Here is a 16,660-nt window from a genome sequence, read left to right on the forward strand (position 1 = left end):
ATGGCGCCAACTGAATTCAGAGACATCTAGATTGAAATTTTATAATTATAGATTTTGGCGCTTTATTTATGATATAAAGTGTCATCTTTACTACTATTTTTTTTTCAATTATATCAACACATTATATTGATTCAAAATATGGTTAATAATAATATATTTATTTATACTTTGAAATTAAAAACAGCAAGAAATATAAAGAAGATTTTAAGATAAATTTTGTTGAAGATAAAAATGAGAAACTGAAATTATGAGCGGAGGAATAGTGCCTAGTAAATCTACAGTGTATATATCAAATTTACCATTTTCATTAACAAATAATGATATACATCAACTTTTACAGAGTTATGGAAAGATAGTGAAGTAAGTTTTCAATATAATTAAATCTTATATTTAATGCTTAACGATATATCAATATGTAACAATTTAATAAAACCTAACCTTTTAACATTCTTAACAGAGTAACTGTAATGAAAGATAAAATAACAAGACGTAGTCGTGGGGTTGCATTTGTATTATTTTTAAAACCAGAAGATGCTTCTTCATGTGCAAAAGGTCTTAATAATACACAGGTAAATTTTCATCAATTGTATAATATTTGTAATTGGGTAATATATACTTATAACTTGTCAAAATATTAAGTAACGATTTTATTATTAGGTAGGTGGTCGTACCGTAAGAAGTTCTATAGCAGTTGATAATGGACGCAGTACAGAATTTATACGGCGTAGAGATTATCCAGATAAGTCACAGTGCTATGAATGCGGAGAGGAAGGACATTTATCTTATGCATGTAGTCATAATATGTTAGGGCCAAGGGATCCACCGCCAAAGAAAGTTAGAATCAGAAAGAAAAATAAAACTACAGTTACTCATGATACTAGCTATTATGATAGTGATAGCGATGAAGGTTTAAGAAAGTCCAAAAGACCAAAGAATGTTGATAATGATGATACCGATGATAACTGTTCGGAAATTGAAATGGAAACATTAAGTGCGGCTATCAAACAGGAGGTATAAGAGTTTCTCAAATGTTCTGTTTAGTTTTTTTTAATATATCAACATTTTAATATTACCAAATATACTTTTTTTTATGATACAGCAACATCTTAGAGAACTAGAAAAATATAAGCATAAGGTAGCAACAGGTCAATATGACGAGGAACTTACTGAATCGGTTGTAAGACGGAAACGGTATAAAGAGAATTCATATTTCAGCGATGAAGAGGATATTAGTGAGTAAAAATATAAGAGACTGTATTTCATTATTTTAATATCTAATGTAAAATAAGTTTTTTAAATAATAAGAAATGTCCCTTGAAAACAGTAAAATGAAAATAAGGAATAATGATCACAGTGGATTTACCAAGCACATTTAAAATATTTGGTATATTATCGAATTATATATATATATATGTATGCGTATATATATATATATATATATATATATATACTGTATTTCTAAGCGTAATAATATTATATATCATTAATCACCATTACATTAATTACAATATAAGTAAATGAAACGTATCGTTAGAAGTTATTTTCTAAAGGCTAAATGTTGAATCGAAGTATTTTGATAAATTAGCGCATTTATCCTCGCACAGAGTTTATATCAGAAAGGCTAGTGAACACAATGTTACAACTTTGAATATGCTTTCGTACATTACATATATACAATTCTGTTTAATATAGTGAATAAAAACAAAAGTGTAAAGTGATAACAAAATAGGGAATGTGTAAATATGCATGAAATCATATGCATCGGTATTGAATACAATAGTAATTGAGATTCTCTCTATTATGAAAATTTTATTTATGAAAAAATATCATTTTATGATATGAAATTTCGTGAGAGCGAAATACATTTTGTCTCGTCAATCTTTCTTCATCTTTTATGAATGATAAGCTAAGGATTTTTTTATGATCAGAAAAATATTGAATGCATATATTTACATGAAGTATATAGGCACTCAAATCAGCTACAGTTTTGGAAACCAATTGACTTTTTTTTTTAATTTTTCATGCTGTAAATATTACTTAAATGATAAATATTAATATATATATATATTTTTTTTAAATAACTATCATCGGTAATAATTGACGACTACTGGATTATTCGTATTTTTGATGCACATTATGTTACGAGAAGAGAGAATCTATTTAATGAATTAAGTACAAATTTTAGTAGGTCATAATTATTAAAATGTATGATTAGATTATAAATTAAATAAAAAAACGTGAATTTCGTTAAAGATTATTTCTTCAATATCAATTTGTATGAAAAATTAATTTCACAATAAACTCCTTTGACATGATAAATGAATTTTTCTGCAATGAAAACATATTTCTACATACTAGCATGTATTTTAAACAATAGATTTGTTATAGAGATTGTTGAAATTTTTTTCTTTTTATATATATAATTATATTGAACATAATTCTATGAAGCAGTTTTAGTATGTATTATCGATAATTCTTCTCGCACAATAATATTTCGACAGTTAAATTATTATTATTTTAAAAAATGAACATGAATGCATAGTGAATGCAATAATATGTTAATCCAGCCATTAGGATTATTAACTACAGACAATGATTGGAAAAATTGAAGAAAGGGAAAGGATCATGGGACAGACAGAGTACGAAACATTTATCTTTAGTTTTGTACACTGAGACTTTAAATTGACTAGCTCTACGAATGGAAAACATTGATTTTCGGGGGTCTTGTGGCCTGTGGCTGGATACCGGAGAACCCTTCCTTCTCTCCAATAATTATCTTATAATCTATTTAATTAGAAAACTAAATAATGAAATACTGGTAATTAAGCGTATAATTACTAAGAATTGTGAATAATTTATGAATGTAATATTGCATGAGTTATCGTAGTAATGATATATGATATAAAAGATTAATTAATATGATTCTACTATTAATAATTAAAGAGTTCGATAATATCCAGCCAATAACGGGTCACATCGACCTTCAACTACTTATGGATGGATTACATGTGTTGGGCCTTCTTAGGCATACAAATTCTATACAAGAACGAAATTTTCTGTTGTATTTCACCGCTTCTTAATACTCTACAATTGTAAATATACTCCGCGACAATACTATAAGACATCATATAAAACTATATAACTACATGAAATAAGAACAAATTTCCCCTTCCTTCATAGAATATAATTAATTGGGTACCACTTAATGATACAAGGTAAAGGATCAAAAAGTACACAATTGTCAAAATTAATATCAAAAAATGATCTCGAGGGTAAAGTAATGTCAACAGCTGTTCACTACAGTTATGTCTGCGATCTATATTGGGAATGCATGATCGCTAAGAAATAAGAAAAAGGAAATGTAAGATTTTCCCCTAAACTAGCATTCGGAAAGGAAGGAAATAGTTATTTAGAATAATGATTTTTACAGCAAGGTTATCAAAATCAGTAAGGACAAACTTCTTGATAATTACGAAGAAAATGATTAGAAATTGAATTATTTTTTAAATGAATTATCCACTGTGAATACAACCGAGAATAGATTGCAATTAAACCCAAGATCTTTGAGCCTATCTTAAGCTTATTATCTAATATTAAAACTAACATTATAGTCTACGTACATTTAGTTCACATTCCATGATACTAAAACGCAGATAAAGCGAGTCAATTTCAAACAATTTTCTATTACGTATCACTTTATTTCGGTATACTCGATGTTAAGGATGATGTAAAAGACTAACTCATGAGAAAATTGCATCATGTGTAATTATTATAATAAATTTAATGCGAATCGTAAGGAAAATTTTGTTGCTTCGGCTTGATCTGCGTTTTGATTTGGGAGATCGGTCTTGATCGTTTAATACAAATTTACGTTTGAAACATCCTTTTACTGTATCGAACGGTTCAATATGAACTCTGAATTAATAAGTATAATATTTACGAGTATTAATTTTATTACATATTGTTCTAACAAGGTAAAAAATAAAAAACTTGACGATTTGAAAATAGAACAAAATATGGGAATATCTTTTAAACATAGTCCCTATAAATATTGCACTTTTATTTCGTCAAGCAAATCAATATACATACTGTGGATATGTTACTGAGTCGTTAGATAAACCGATGAATTATATTTTAGAAACGAAATCATTTTTAGCGAGGATAATAATCAAGGATAACAAAAAGAAACTTAGGATAATTTGAATTATCTACACTAACGTTAAATGCATACATGGTACATGTGGTTCATCTATCTATCTACCTATTTATTTCTCTATCTATCTGTCTATCTATCTATCTATCTATCTATCTATCTATCTATCTATCTATCTATCTATCTATCTATCGCGATAAGACAAATACAAAATTTAATTTAATTACTACGCTATGCATTTTTGTTTTTTTCTCTCTCTCTTTCTGTATCTAGTATTCTTATTTCGAAAGAATCAAAAACCAGACGTTTAAGATTTTTAGTAATCAATTTCTTTCGGATGACTTCGAGTATGACACAAAAAAATACTGTCATCAAAAACAGCGATAGATCTTTGTAATCGATATCGATCATAGTGCGTTTTTTAAACGCTTCAATCACGTTTTTAAATCGTTCATTTTGCATTAACAATAAGTTATAATATTCATTACACGTACGTCCAAAAATAATTCTACAAAATTTACGTTTCTTTGCTAAAGGAAATCGTCTCGAACATCATTAAAATAATGTCGAGAGAAAAAGTCTAAAAAAATTCGACGTAGATAAGCTCGAATAGTTTTTTTTTCACAGTATTGATATAATAATGCGTTATAAAAGACGTTACCAACTACAGGCATGACGTTAGTAATTTTTTTTCTTTTTTCTTTTTTTTAAATAAATACTACATTACGTTTGATTGTTAAAGTCTTCGAATTCGATATTTTCTTTCCTTTTAACTTGAAAAATGTTCGAGAAATGTAAAGATCTCAAAGACAACGTGAAATCTTTCATATTTAATATATCTTTCGAATACTATATTATTAATAATAAACATATGCAATAAGTGTGCTAAAGAGAACTAATTGACGAACGTTAAAAAACATTATATACACGAATGAGCTATCTTCACAAATGTACAAAGGAAAAAAACAGGAGGACCAAGATTTTTCATTGAACGAAATAGAAATGAAATGAAATAAAGTATCGAAGGATGAAATCAAGTTATTAAATAAAGAAGATATAATTATCGTTGGATCGATAATCGAATTGATCATCGGATCCCCTAGGTATTTCTAAAAGATATGTGGTGCTAGTTGCAACTTCCAGAGGGAGACAGGTCTAGCAAAAACGGTGACCTGACCCTTTTCTTTACCACCAACTAAAAAGACGTATAAAGGTGCAGGTCCGTACGAAGGTGTTCCTGAGTCGTTTCCATCATTAGCAGCAACCTTAGCCCTTTGTCTTTCGGCTCTGGAGGCACTAACGGCTCGTCTCGAGGGTGAGCCTAAAGGTAAACTCTTAGGCGGTGCTCTAGGAATCCTTCTAATCTCTTGAAGTTCAAGAAGTTCAGCAAATGTTTGCGAGGCTGATCTGCCAGGTTCATCTTCCAAAACACTATCGGGTGGACTGTTCAACATCTTCGCATATTTTCCGTTTTGTTGTTGTTGTGTTTGTTGTTGTTGTTGTTGTTGTTGTTGTTGATGATGGTGATGATGGTGGTGATGATGATGATAATGCTGATGATGATGATTTCTACTCTCGTCCAAACCCAAATAATTTGGATTACAAAAACCAAATTGACCCTCACGTATCGTTGTCGAACTGACAATAGCACGTAATTGCTTGGATTTTCTATTCGAAGGCCAGTCGTCGTCAGCTAAGGGATCACCCGGACTCCTCGCTTCGATGCTTGCATAATCCGACGTTGATTCCTCGCCTTCTTCCAGGTCAGCGAATCTCACTGATGCTGAAGTTGGTATTTTTGCTGTGGTTGGTGTCTTTGGAGTTTGAATAGCTGCCTCATATAGATGAGAGCTATAACTTTCTCCTCGCGTTGGTTGACAAGTGTGATGTATGGAAGAAAAATCTCTGCGGATTGTATCGATTATGAATTTATCATTAATTATACATAAAACATTATTAAAGAAGACTGTACCAACCTCCTTTCCTCTTGAACTTCGATCAGTCTTGAAGTAGGTGGTTCTTTTTTCTCATCGCTATCGCTCAACTCGTCTGGATCAACAAAAACTAGTCTTGCTGCCTCCACAGGTGTTAGTACCGGTGTTGGTAACGTCAAAGCTCGAAAATTTGGCACCGAAATAGGATCCCTGGTCATACCACTGCCAGTATTATTGTTACTATTGCTAGATTCGGTTGCTTTAGACGTTGTTTCTGGCGGTTTCTGTCTTCTACGAGCTAAGGTATTGGCACTTCGAGACTTTACCATTCCCATTGAAGGTTCTACGGCTTCTACGTCCACTTGCTGAAATGGATAATACGTATTCGCCTGCGTACAGGCTCAGTTCACTCATTCAGCCTACGTTTTTTTATTGCAACAAATATTCATTTACATTTACAGCTCAATCTACTTGCTCGGTACAAAATAAACAGTTAGAGACATACAACATCAATTTGTAATAAATAATTTAAATAACAAAAAATGAAATTAATATTACCTCTTGAGGACTTTCCTCATTATCGTCTTGTCCACTAAGTACAGAATAACTACACTTGGTTGGATGACTCAATCTCGACAGATTGATCTGCGACAATTTGGAGATTTCTTTGAGAAAACTAGGCCTCGTAGATGCTTCGTTCGGTGATATTCTATTAGCACATAATCTAGTTCTTTGATTTTTTAATTTTGGCTTAGGATTATCGCTAGTGGTACCACGAATCAATAACTCGGATACCGCCAAGGCAACGCTCTCTGCTCTAGGTTGGGGTTTTGGCCCTGGTACAGATAATTTCTCCCAAGTTTCCGTACCTGTAATAACGCTCAAAAAATTTACACAAAACTCAAAGTATATGCATTTAATTTATTTCATGTTTCTTACCAAAATGAAACCTCCAAAGTTCGTTAGTTGCGAGACCACCACTTTCTCCGCCAAAAATTAACATGCAACTTGGGAGTCTGCAAGCAGCATGACCATGAAGTGGACCTGGTCCAGGTTTGTTCTTCAGCATTAACCAAGATGCAGTATTAACGTCCCATCGCCAACAATCGCTCCTCTCTTGTAAATCCGTCATACCACCATAAATATACATAGCATCTCCGTGTAAAACGGCTGAGTGTTTGTGTCTCGCAGCTGGACCACTTTCGCTGGATGATAATAGATGCCAAGATTCTGTTTCTATAAATTTCAAAGAAAATTAGTATAACTTGTCGTTTTTTAATGTATATATTTTCATATCTTGTTTAAAATATAGTTTGCATTCACCGAAATGGAAAGCCCATAATTCGGGAGAGCTACCACGTAAGTCTTGATAACCACCATAGATTAGCATTTGACCTCGATGGACCAAGGCCGTATGACCTCTTCGACCTCTAGGAACCACGCAACCTCGTTGAGCTCGAACCTTTCTCCACGTATTCGTCTGAAAATAAACAAACAAATTATTATTTAAATCAGTCGATTTAATCTTTACCATCGAGATTAATTTGACACAAAAATAATATTTCAAAATTATCAAAAGAGTGATATAAAAAATAAAACAGAATTATAAATTTAATAAAAATATAAAAAAGTTATCCTGACGATCTGTTAGCGCAAGGAAAAAAGCATTTTCGTGGTATGTCCTTGACTTATGTACTTTTTGAATTTAAAGAGACCAAAATTAGCGCAATTAACAGAACGAAACTTCAATCCTTTTCATCATTGGAATTTTGTAAAAATTCGTTTATTAAAAGCCGAGGATGCGTCATTTTTTCCCCCTATTTTCTTTATCTAAGCCAGCGAGAAACTCTTGAAATGCCCTCGGATTATGAAGGTGGAATGAATGGAAGCTCCACTGTCTGAATTGCGTCTGGGCTTATTTTTGTAATACTGTGGAAGCTACTTTAGAAGAGAGTTTTACGATACTATACGTAATTATTGAAGTTACTTCTGTCCTCATTCGTATACGAACAAAAAACCCCTTGCAATTTTATAAAACAATATTTTTTCATAATATAGTAGTAATTATCTTTTTCTTTTTTTTTTAACCAATTATTTTTGTCACTTTAATAAATTGAACAAAATGTTTGCGAATATCATTTGACAAAAAGAATTATTATTATCTCAATTATGAAAAACAAAAGAACATTCGTGTTAGGATTGCTCGCCAACCCTTCCTTTCTTTCATTTTACGCATCTACTTGTTTTTTTAAAGAAACATGCGTAAGACATCGTTACAGCTCGTAGTTACGAAATGCTTTACACTATGCACGTGAAACGTTAATCGTGAAATGGAAGGGTAGATGACCTTTTCAGAGTCACCATTAAATCTCTACCTGAACATTTACGCGTATATGCATGTATGTATATGTATATATATATTCTCGAATTTAAGAAACATTCGTTAAAGATCATAGTCACCGAGAAATGTCGAGAATAGTTTCCATAGAAACGACACGAAGCTTCCATGAATATATAAACTCGTTCGTGGTTCCAAAGCAAAAGCTGGTCGGCCTTTTAGCATTTTATTTCACGAGAAGAATACGAACGAAAGAATTCGCGTCAATTTTACAAGGTCTTTGCCATTTGAAATCTACGTATGTTGTATATACATACATACATATATAAAAAATAAAAAAATAAAAGAGAAAGAAACGAACTTTTGTTTTAAAATGTTATTATTAATTTTCTTTTTTTTTTTTTTTTAATTAAAACTTCTTTAGAATGGGGGTAATTTGAAAACTGAAGCGACGAAATAGCGACAGGTAGCAATAAACAAAACAAACAAATAATTATATTAAACAATAATAATTTATTATAAAAATGCGCGCCTGTATGAATGAAACCCTCCAGACACACTTGAAAATGTTGCTTGCGAGCGCCATCTATCGGGACGGAATTTTTTCTGCCCGAAAGATAGGTAACTCGTAATACATACGTGTATAAACAGTTTGGGCTGAAAAAAATTTCCGTACCAGTAGATGGCGCTCGCAAGCAGCATTTTCAAAATGTGTCTGAAGGGTTGCATTTTTACAGGCGCGAATTTTTATAATTATTAAATAAATAATTATTATAATAATATTATATGATAAATTCTCCTACTCTTAATACTATGCACTTGCTTTTTTGAAGGTTTCACATGTTTTTTTTTATTCCCTGAGAAAGTAGGACACATGCATTATGCTCCATTTTTTCTACAGAGAAAAAAGAGTAGAAGAGTACCTTTTGCTTGATCTAAATTTAGATAGATATTCATATGTTTTTATGCAGTATATTAAAACCAATAAACGATGGGAAAAGCTGTGAGAATCTTCCGTCGTTCATTCTCGTAGAAAATTCGGGCATGCGTGGTAAACGCGTGTTATTCAAGGCACATCAACAATTCTATCTTAACTCTCTTTCTCTCTCTCTCTTTCTCTCTTGGCGAACGAAGAAAACGGAGGACTTTGGAATAAACGACCATAGAGAGCCATACTAAATAGAGCATAGAAATCGTTAATGTACCTACAATACTATTTTCTAACAGCTATTTCCGTAATAGTAAACGTATTGAAGAATAGTTTTAAAACACTAGAACTACCATACCAGTCATTTTGATTGGTTGGTCTTTGACTTGATTTGGTATCAAGAATATTTTAATATTCTTGTACTTATTGTTATTATTATAAGTATTATATAGTTTTTAAGATCTGAGAACATGGAGTTCTTTTTGTAAAATAATAATAAGTTAATTAATAAAAAAATATTATATTTTTACATCTTTTTTAAAGACCACTCATTTTGACTGGTTTTGGTAGGGATAAGTACGTCTCAACTGTCGGTAGTTTTAGTGTTAAACTTTTTCGTATATAATAAAAATCATTAATTTATTTTCTGATTTCTTTCTTTTTTCAAGGACAAAAAATATTTCAATCAAATTTCAAGATTGTGTTGATCTTAACAAGATTTCATAGCGAGGGGAGAGTATTACTTACTGAGAAAGCGATTCTTTATTATACGAAAGAGGGTAAAATGATATGATTGAGAGAGAGAGAGAGAGAGAGAGAAAGAGAAAGAAAGAAGAAGGGAAAAAAATTTGAGTAAAGTCAAGAAAAAATATTACGAGTTTATTTATTATTTTTCTAATATTTCAATAACTATATAAGAATACTTTACTTCTTGTCTTTTAATCTACTTAACTGGAGGATGTTTTTCACAATTTCTAGGAATAGCTGTTAAAACGACGATTACTTTTACAGGATTTTACTTTATTTCTCTTTCTTTACGTTCATCCCCTCTCTTGTTTCCGCTCTTTTTGAGGAAAACGGACGTAGGTAGTTCTTTTGATGTCTAGTGGCAATCACGGGTCTTTTAACCCTAGTCAGTTGGTATGGACCAGCGTATCAAGAAGGAGGAAGTACGTCGAAACGGTTATGCGTGTGTTGAAGGGTAAAGAAGAGGGAAAGATGAGGAGAGGAGAAGAGAGGAGAAGAGAAGAGAGGAGAGGAGAAGAGAAGGAACGATAAGGGAGGAGGGTACATAGGCTGTGCAGTGTATACTAGGGGGTGCTGAAAGTAATTACGTAACTCAAAGTACGTGCCTAAAGTTGATAGCTCGGTATAGCTACTTTTCACATTTTCTCGAGCCTCCTAGCATCCTGAGTCGATAACCAAAACCAATTCTAAATTTAACCGCCAATTAATTTCACGTTAAATCATTTATTTATTTATTTTTTTTATTTGTTCCTTGCTAATTTTGAAATACCTATCTTGGACGTAGTATTTTTGCATTATTAATATTATATAATAATTATTATATAAATTATTATTATATAATATATATTATATTATAATTTGATATTTGTGGCAATGAATTTTCTAGTTCCTCTAATGCCAATTAATAATAATAATAATAATAATAGTAATATCTTAGATTTTTTGTTTGTTAAACAATAGGAGTGCATAACATATCAAATTTAGTGAATGCTATTATTCAAAGTGACAAAATTGTATATGGGTTCTACTATGAAGAATATGTACCTATTATATATGTATATGTGTATGTGTGTTTCTGTGATCCTGCACACGACAGTATATTTTAACGAAGGGCAAAAAGAAAGTGAAAAAAAGAAATGGCTCGCGGGTACAAAAAGAGCACCCTTCACCCTTCAAACCCCAATCGGGTTTGTTCGGTATGTTCGTAATACGAATTTTAATAATACAATGAAAAGAAGCAGCTAATATTTTCATTTTTCACTAATTAAAAACTCAAATTAATTACCAAAGTAACCGATTAAAAAATCTTTAAGTTTATTATTATAAGACGAAGGTTTTTAAATGAGTGAAGATGTTCACTTCAAATTTGAAACTATCTGGGCCTGAGGCAGTTAATACGTAATATGATATCACGTTAAACTTAGTGGAAGGTAAGCCATACATTTCTTATAAAACGTGTGTGTATCATACGACTGCATGCACACGAGTTAGCTCGATGCTTATCCATTCGGTTTAATGTGCTCCTCTTGCAACACAGTATTCACTCTAGCGAAACTTTAATATGACACTGTAAGTTTTCCCGTAAACATTAAAGGCTAATAAATAATACTAACTTTATATTATAGAAAAGTTGGACAGGTGAAAAAAATAAAAAAAAAATTCATCTTGTTGATCAAACAATATGTTTTTTTACTTGTCCAACTTCCCTATGATATAAAATTTGTATAAATTTTATTTTGTGGACGTGAAAAACAATTAATTGAATAATAAATAAGGTAAGTAAGATAAATAGGTATCGCGTAACACAATTGACATAAACTAATATTATATTAATTAATTATAATTATATTATATATAATTAATTAATTAATTATATTATATATGTTAATGTAATACATATTAATATGTTATTAATTATTAAAATACATATAAAATTCTATTAGGTTGGCAACTAAGTCATTGCTGATTTTAAAAAGCCATCTATTGACAAAATCTGCAATCACTTAGTTGCCAACCAAATATTTTACATAATGATGCAATTTTCTCTGTTTTCTAAATCATTAATGACGATGCAAATATCTGTTATCTTTCCAATGAGTCTTCTTAATCAATAGCACCATACACATATAAATATATATACAAATGACTGGTCGGATAAAAAAAAAAATAAAAAAAAATAGAGTATAGTGAGACAAAAGAATGGAGCTGCGAACGTATCGAGTGAAAAGAGATAACTGTGTGTGGTCGCTCGTTGATGAGGGAGAAGTGCCACTAGCTCATTTATCCCCGTCCTATCTCGTGTACCCTCGTAAAACTCACCCCTAGATTATGGCGTCTCCAATTTCTTTCACACCATACGCGAATGGCCGGTTGGTCTCATAATGCATTCACGAAATAGAACCATGGATTATTTACATTTGCTACAAAATATGGTTTCATCCAAAATGTCTAATCTCTTTTATTACTTTTTATATAAAATATAAATAAATAATATAAAATAATAAAATTTTAATTATAAATAAAATAATATAAATCAATATAATTATATAATATAATATTTAAAACTATATTATATTATTTTAATATTTATTTTTATTATTATATTAAATATAATATTAATTATATAATATAATATAAATAAATATAATATAAAAATGTGAAATTGAAATTTGAAGCGCCTCTCTCCTAAAGGGTTGTTTTTCATTTGTAAAAAACAATGCTCTCGCATAGTTATCCTAGTTATCCGTTTTAATCTCAAACATGTACGACGAATCGAACGACGTGTCGAGTTTTGTAAAGGCTGAAAATGTCACTACAACCACCATCACACAACCACCACAACCAACCACCATCTGACATCTCTTCTAGTTTGTAGGCTACGCCAACGCTCGTCAGAACTTCTCATTTGAATTTCGACAACAGTGGTCTCTTTAGGATGATCGATTACTGTAAACATATCGATGTGTGTTTTCCATTCGTTAGAAATTCTGCAACATTAGGAAAGGTGTTTAGGGGACTATGTTAGGCCAGACATTGCTAGTGCTGACAGTGTACAGGTGACAGTGACAAATGACTTTTCTTCTCGATAGGTAAAAGGTATAATGATGATTAAGAAGTTGACTGTACTTGCGTTGTTATTTTTTTTTAATCTCATGAGAAGAAACAAAAAATACTTTGGTTACACACACTCTCTCTTTCTCTTTCTTTCTCATTATTCCCATTTCTCTTGATAACAACGATTCGCACGGGTGAGTCTCGTGTATATATATACCAGTAAAAAAAAAAAATTCTTCCTTAACGATCCTTACTCGTAAGTAAGCGAAAGGGAAAAAGAGAAAAGAGAGAACCGAGAGAGGGTTGTTCGATGAACGAATGAACGAATGAACGAACGGAAAGAGGGATGATGATGATGTACGAGAAAATAAAGCAGTGGAGAAGGAGGAGGAGGAGAAGGAGAAAAGGGAGAAGTTTCGTGTACCCTTGAGAAACCGCTAAATCAATAGCAACGTCATCGGGTACAAGGAGTTTTACACGAGCCACCCCAAAAGCATATTTCGCTTTTCAAGAGACGACACGGGAGTCCAAAGACTACGATGGAAACAACAGAGAAAGAACCATCATCGGGGGACTTTCGTATTGGGCCAACGATGGTTGTTGGGTTTCCTTCGTTCGTTCGAATATCTTGGTGTATATATATATACAATCTCTGACAGATAGATCGTTTTCTTCACACATCCCTTCGTGCAAGTGTCAAGGACTCCGTAGGGAGAACAATAAGAACGTGAAACGGGCAACAAGAGTTATTCCTATCCCTGTCTCTCTTAGCGATTAGGTTTATCCGATTATCGTCAATCTGTCATGCACGCGTGTATCTAATTTTTATGTATTTCTAAATAATTCTTCATCTTATTTTTTAAATTATTTCTTTATAATTTATAACATTTTTGTGTTCTATATATATTGTAATCAGTTATTGTTATATTATTTTTTTTATATAAGATTACATTTAATTTGATTAACCCTTTGGGTACACATTTATTTGAAAATTACTTTGAAATATTATAATTTTAATAATTTTATTATTAAATATAATATAAATTAATAAATTTAAATAATAATAAATATATATTATTAAATAATATAATAATTATTTATATAATATTATATATATAAAATTAATTATTATAATATTTAATTTATAATTTTATATATTTATATATTATAAAATTTTATATTATTATAATTGAATATTAATTAATATAAACTAAATAATTGTTAGTATTATACAATATTATATAATATTATAAATATTGTATATATAATATTATATATAGTATTATACTCTATAATACTATATATAATATTATATATAGTATTATACTCTATAATACTATAATAATATAATAATAATATTTAATATTATATTTATAATAAAATAATATAATTAAATTAATATTTAATTATATTAATATAACAATTACTTATTACTTTAAAATAAACCAGAATGAACTTAGTTAAATCTCGTCTTCAGTTTGAATGACGTATCAGAACGTTATGGTGCGTCAAATGTAGCCAAAGGGTTAATAAAAAAAAAAAAGACCATCAACAATTTTTGAAGGACGTTATATTGCAGAAATTTCGGTGCAAAAATGTATCGAAGCGTGATATTATCAATCAATTTCTATCGTGGTTACCCAATATTGCCCTTCGTCTCGTTTATCGAATCGAGAGGGGTGCTGAATCTCTCCCTTGGATAGTTGAGATTGTCGAGAGAACTTCCTCGAGGCTACTGTGTAGATTCGTTAAATCGTATCGTATGAGACCTTCACCACGATTCAATCTTTTAGTAACGATTTCGATACAACCATACTTAACTATCAAATGCAATTTTGTATCTAATTGAACGAGATTTGTCATTTCTATCGTCAATCATTCAAGTTAACTTAATTATCATCTTAAAATCTTTATTAAATCCTTCCTTATTTGGATGAAACGTATAACGAAACTTTTTAAAGTTTGAAAGAGTTTTAAAAATTATGAACAATCAAATTTTGTTTTTCAAATTTTAAATTACAAATTTCTTAAACAAAAATTTTGAAATCGTATTGATTGTCAAGTAAATTTTCAATTACAAATTTTTTAAACAAAAATTTTATTCAATTTATTTTGTAAAACAAAAATTTGTAATTCAAAATTTACTTGACAATTAATACGATTTCAAAATGTGTAATTCGTAATCGTCATAAAATCATAGTAGAAAGAAAAAGAAGATAATTTGTGGTTTAGGTTTTACCTTGACATTGTAGACCCAAAGTGGTGTTTCCGTGCCCGCGGAAAAGCCTAGTTCTCCACCGAATACGTAAAGGCAGTCCTTGTACGCTACCGCACTGTGTTCTTGAAGGGCCGGCGGCCTTTCTCCCCCAGGATGTAACTCTTCCCACTTGCTTTCGGCTGAGAAATAAAATAAATAAAAAGGCACGGTTTTAATGTGTGTTTAATCTTACTTTCCGCGACTTATTTCATTCACATATTGTCAAATCTAAGAAGTATAAATGTCTTATAATTATATGTAAAATATAAAGGGGGTACAAAATATAATAACAATAAGTTCATATAATTAATTTACAAATATACATATATCAGTTTTGTGATGTGAACCATTTTACAATTTGTATTTTTATCTTGGAACTTGAAAATACCAATTTACGTATAATATTTCATTGTCATTGCTAAATCATTTGTAATAAAAATAAGTGACATAAACATGATTTATTTGTAAATCAAATTTTGGGTATTTCCAAGAGAATAAAAATGTAATGATTTTTTCCCGCCCTTGCAATCTGGGTACGGTGAAATAAATTTTCACCATGGTGAGTACTCCCATATTACTGGAAAAAGAAAGAGAGAGAGAAAAAGATTGCAAGGAGAGGGTTGTTCGTGTCCTGAGGCTTTATATATAAGTAGGGGGATGAGCAAGCATGAAAAAAAAAGAAAAAAAATGATGAAATACCTAGGAGAGAAGTACGAGTGATATTTGAAAGAACATTAAACTTAATGTTTACGGATGCTTCAAAAGTAAGGTGTTTTATTTGATGAGGTAAATCTTATTTTAAAAACAAAACAAAAAAACTAACTTATGCTTGAACTTTCTATTCTTTATTACGTCAGCAAAGGAAAAAAAGGTCATTAGGATTGATGGGTGCATTGAATAGGCCATCAGAAAGTAAAAGAATTCGTGTCTTTGTCAATACTGACATATCTGGCACCGCGTATTGCTTAGTTTGGCAGCATCGCGATGACCTTTTTTTTCTTTTTTTTTTTAACATTTTCATTGGGGAGTAGAAAAAAAACTCAGCTGTCCTAACGAAACGTGCCCGAGAACAAAGCCTAGAAAATTTACGTAAGAGCCATAACGTGCTTTTTTAAGTGTATGCAGCAACTCTTGTAAAATGCCACTAGAGATGCCCGACATTGATTACGTACACGTGTCGTATCTATTCCGTCATAGAACAATATCATGGTTTATTTTGAAAATGATCTTTTTATGCTAAAACATACAA

The 16,660-nt window shown here is 30.7% G+C and overlaps 2 protein-coding genes across 4 annotated transcripts in view; one reads left to right on the forward strand and one right to left on the reverse strand.

Annotated features, from left to right (window-relative positions):
• The first annotated feature begins 77 nt into the window (after nt 1-77).
• Nucleotides 78-4,860, forward strand: LOC107072924 (zinc finger CCHC-type and RNA-binding motif-containing protein 1). The gene is made up of 4 exons (XM_015333252.2): nt 78-360; nt 458-569; nt 658-1,011; nt 1,100-4,860. Exons 1-4 carry the CDS (start codon nt 248-250, stop codon nt 1,238-1,240), a joined length of 720 nt encoding a protein of 239 aa, XP_015188738.1. The 5' UTR covers nt 78-247; the 3' UTR covers nt 1,241-4,860.
• Nucleotides 1,727-16,660, reverse strand: part of LOC107072925 (uncharacterized) — a 33,671-nt gene continuing 18,737 nt past the window's right edge. For 2 of the 3 annotated variants that reach the window (XM_015333254.2, XM_015333253.2), the window contains exons 3-8: nt 15,394-15,551; nt 7,411-7,567; nt 7,027-7,323; nt 6,646-6,956; nt 6,130-6,476; nt 1,727-6,058 (exon numbers count right to left, since the gene is read on the reverse strand). In XM_015333254.2, coding sequence (XP_015188740.2) covers nt 5,263-6,058; nt 6,130-6,476; nt 6,646-6,956; nt 7,027-7,323; nt 7,411-7,567; nt 15,394-15,551 — 2,066 coding nt within the window. In that variant the 3' untranslated portion in view covers nt 1,727-5,262. The remainder of the gene's footprint in view (nt 6,059-6,129; nt 6,477-6,645; nt 6,957-7,026; nt 7,324-7,410; nt 7,568-15,393; nt 15,552-16,660) is intronic. The other variant, XM_015333255.2, reaches the window with a different exon arrangement.

The sequence above is a fragment of the Polistes dominula genome, unplaced genomic scaffold (assembly GCF_049000335.1).
Source record: "Polistes dominula isolate Pdom_NZ unplaced genomic scaffold, Pdom_raw_medaka contig_77, whole genome shotgun sequence".
NCBI lineage: Eukaryota > Metazoa > Arthropoda > Insecta > Hymenoptera > Vespidae > Polistes > Polistes dominula.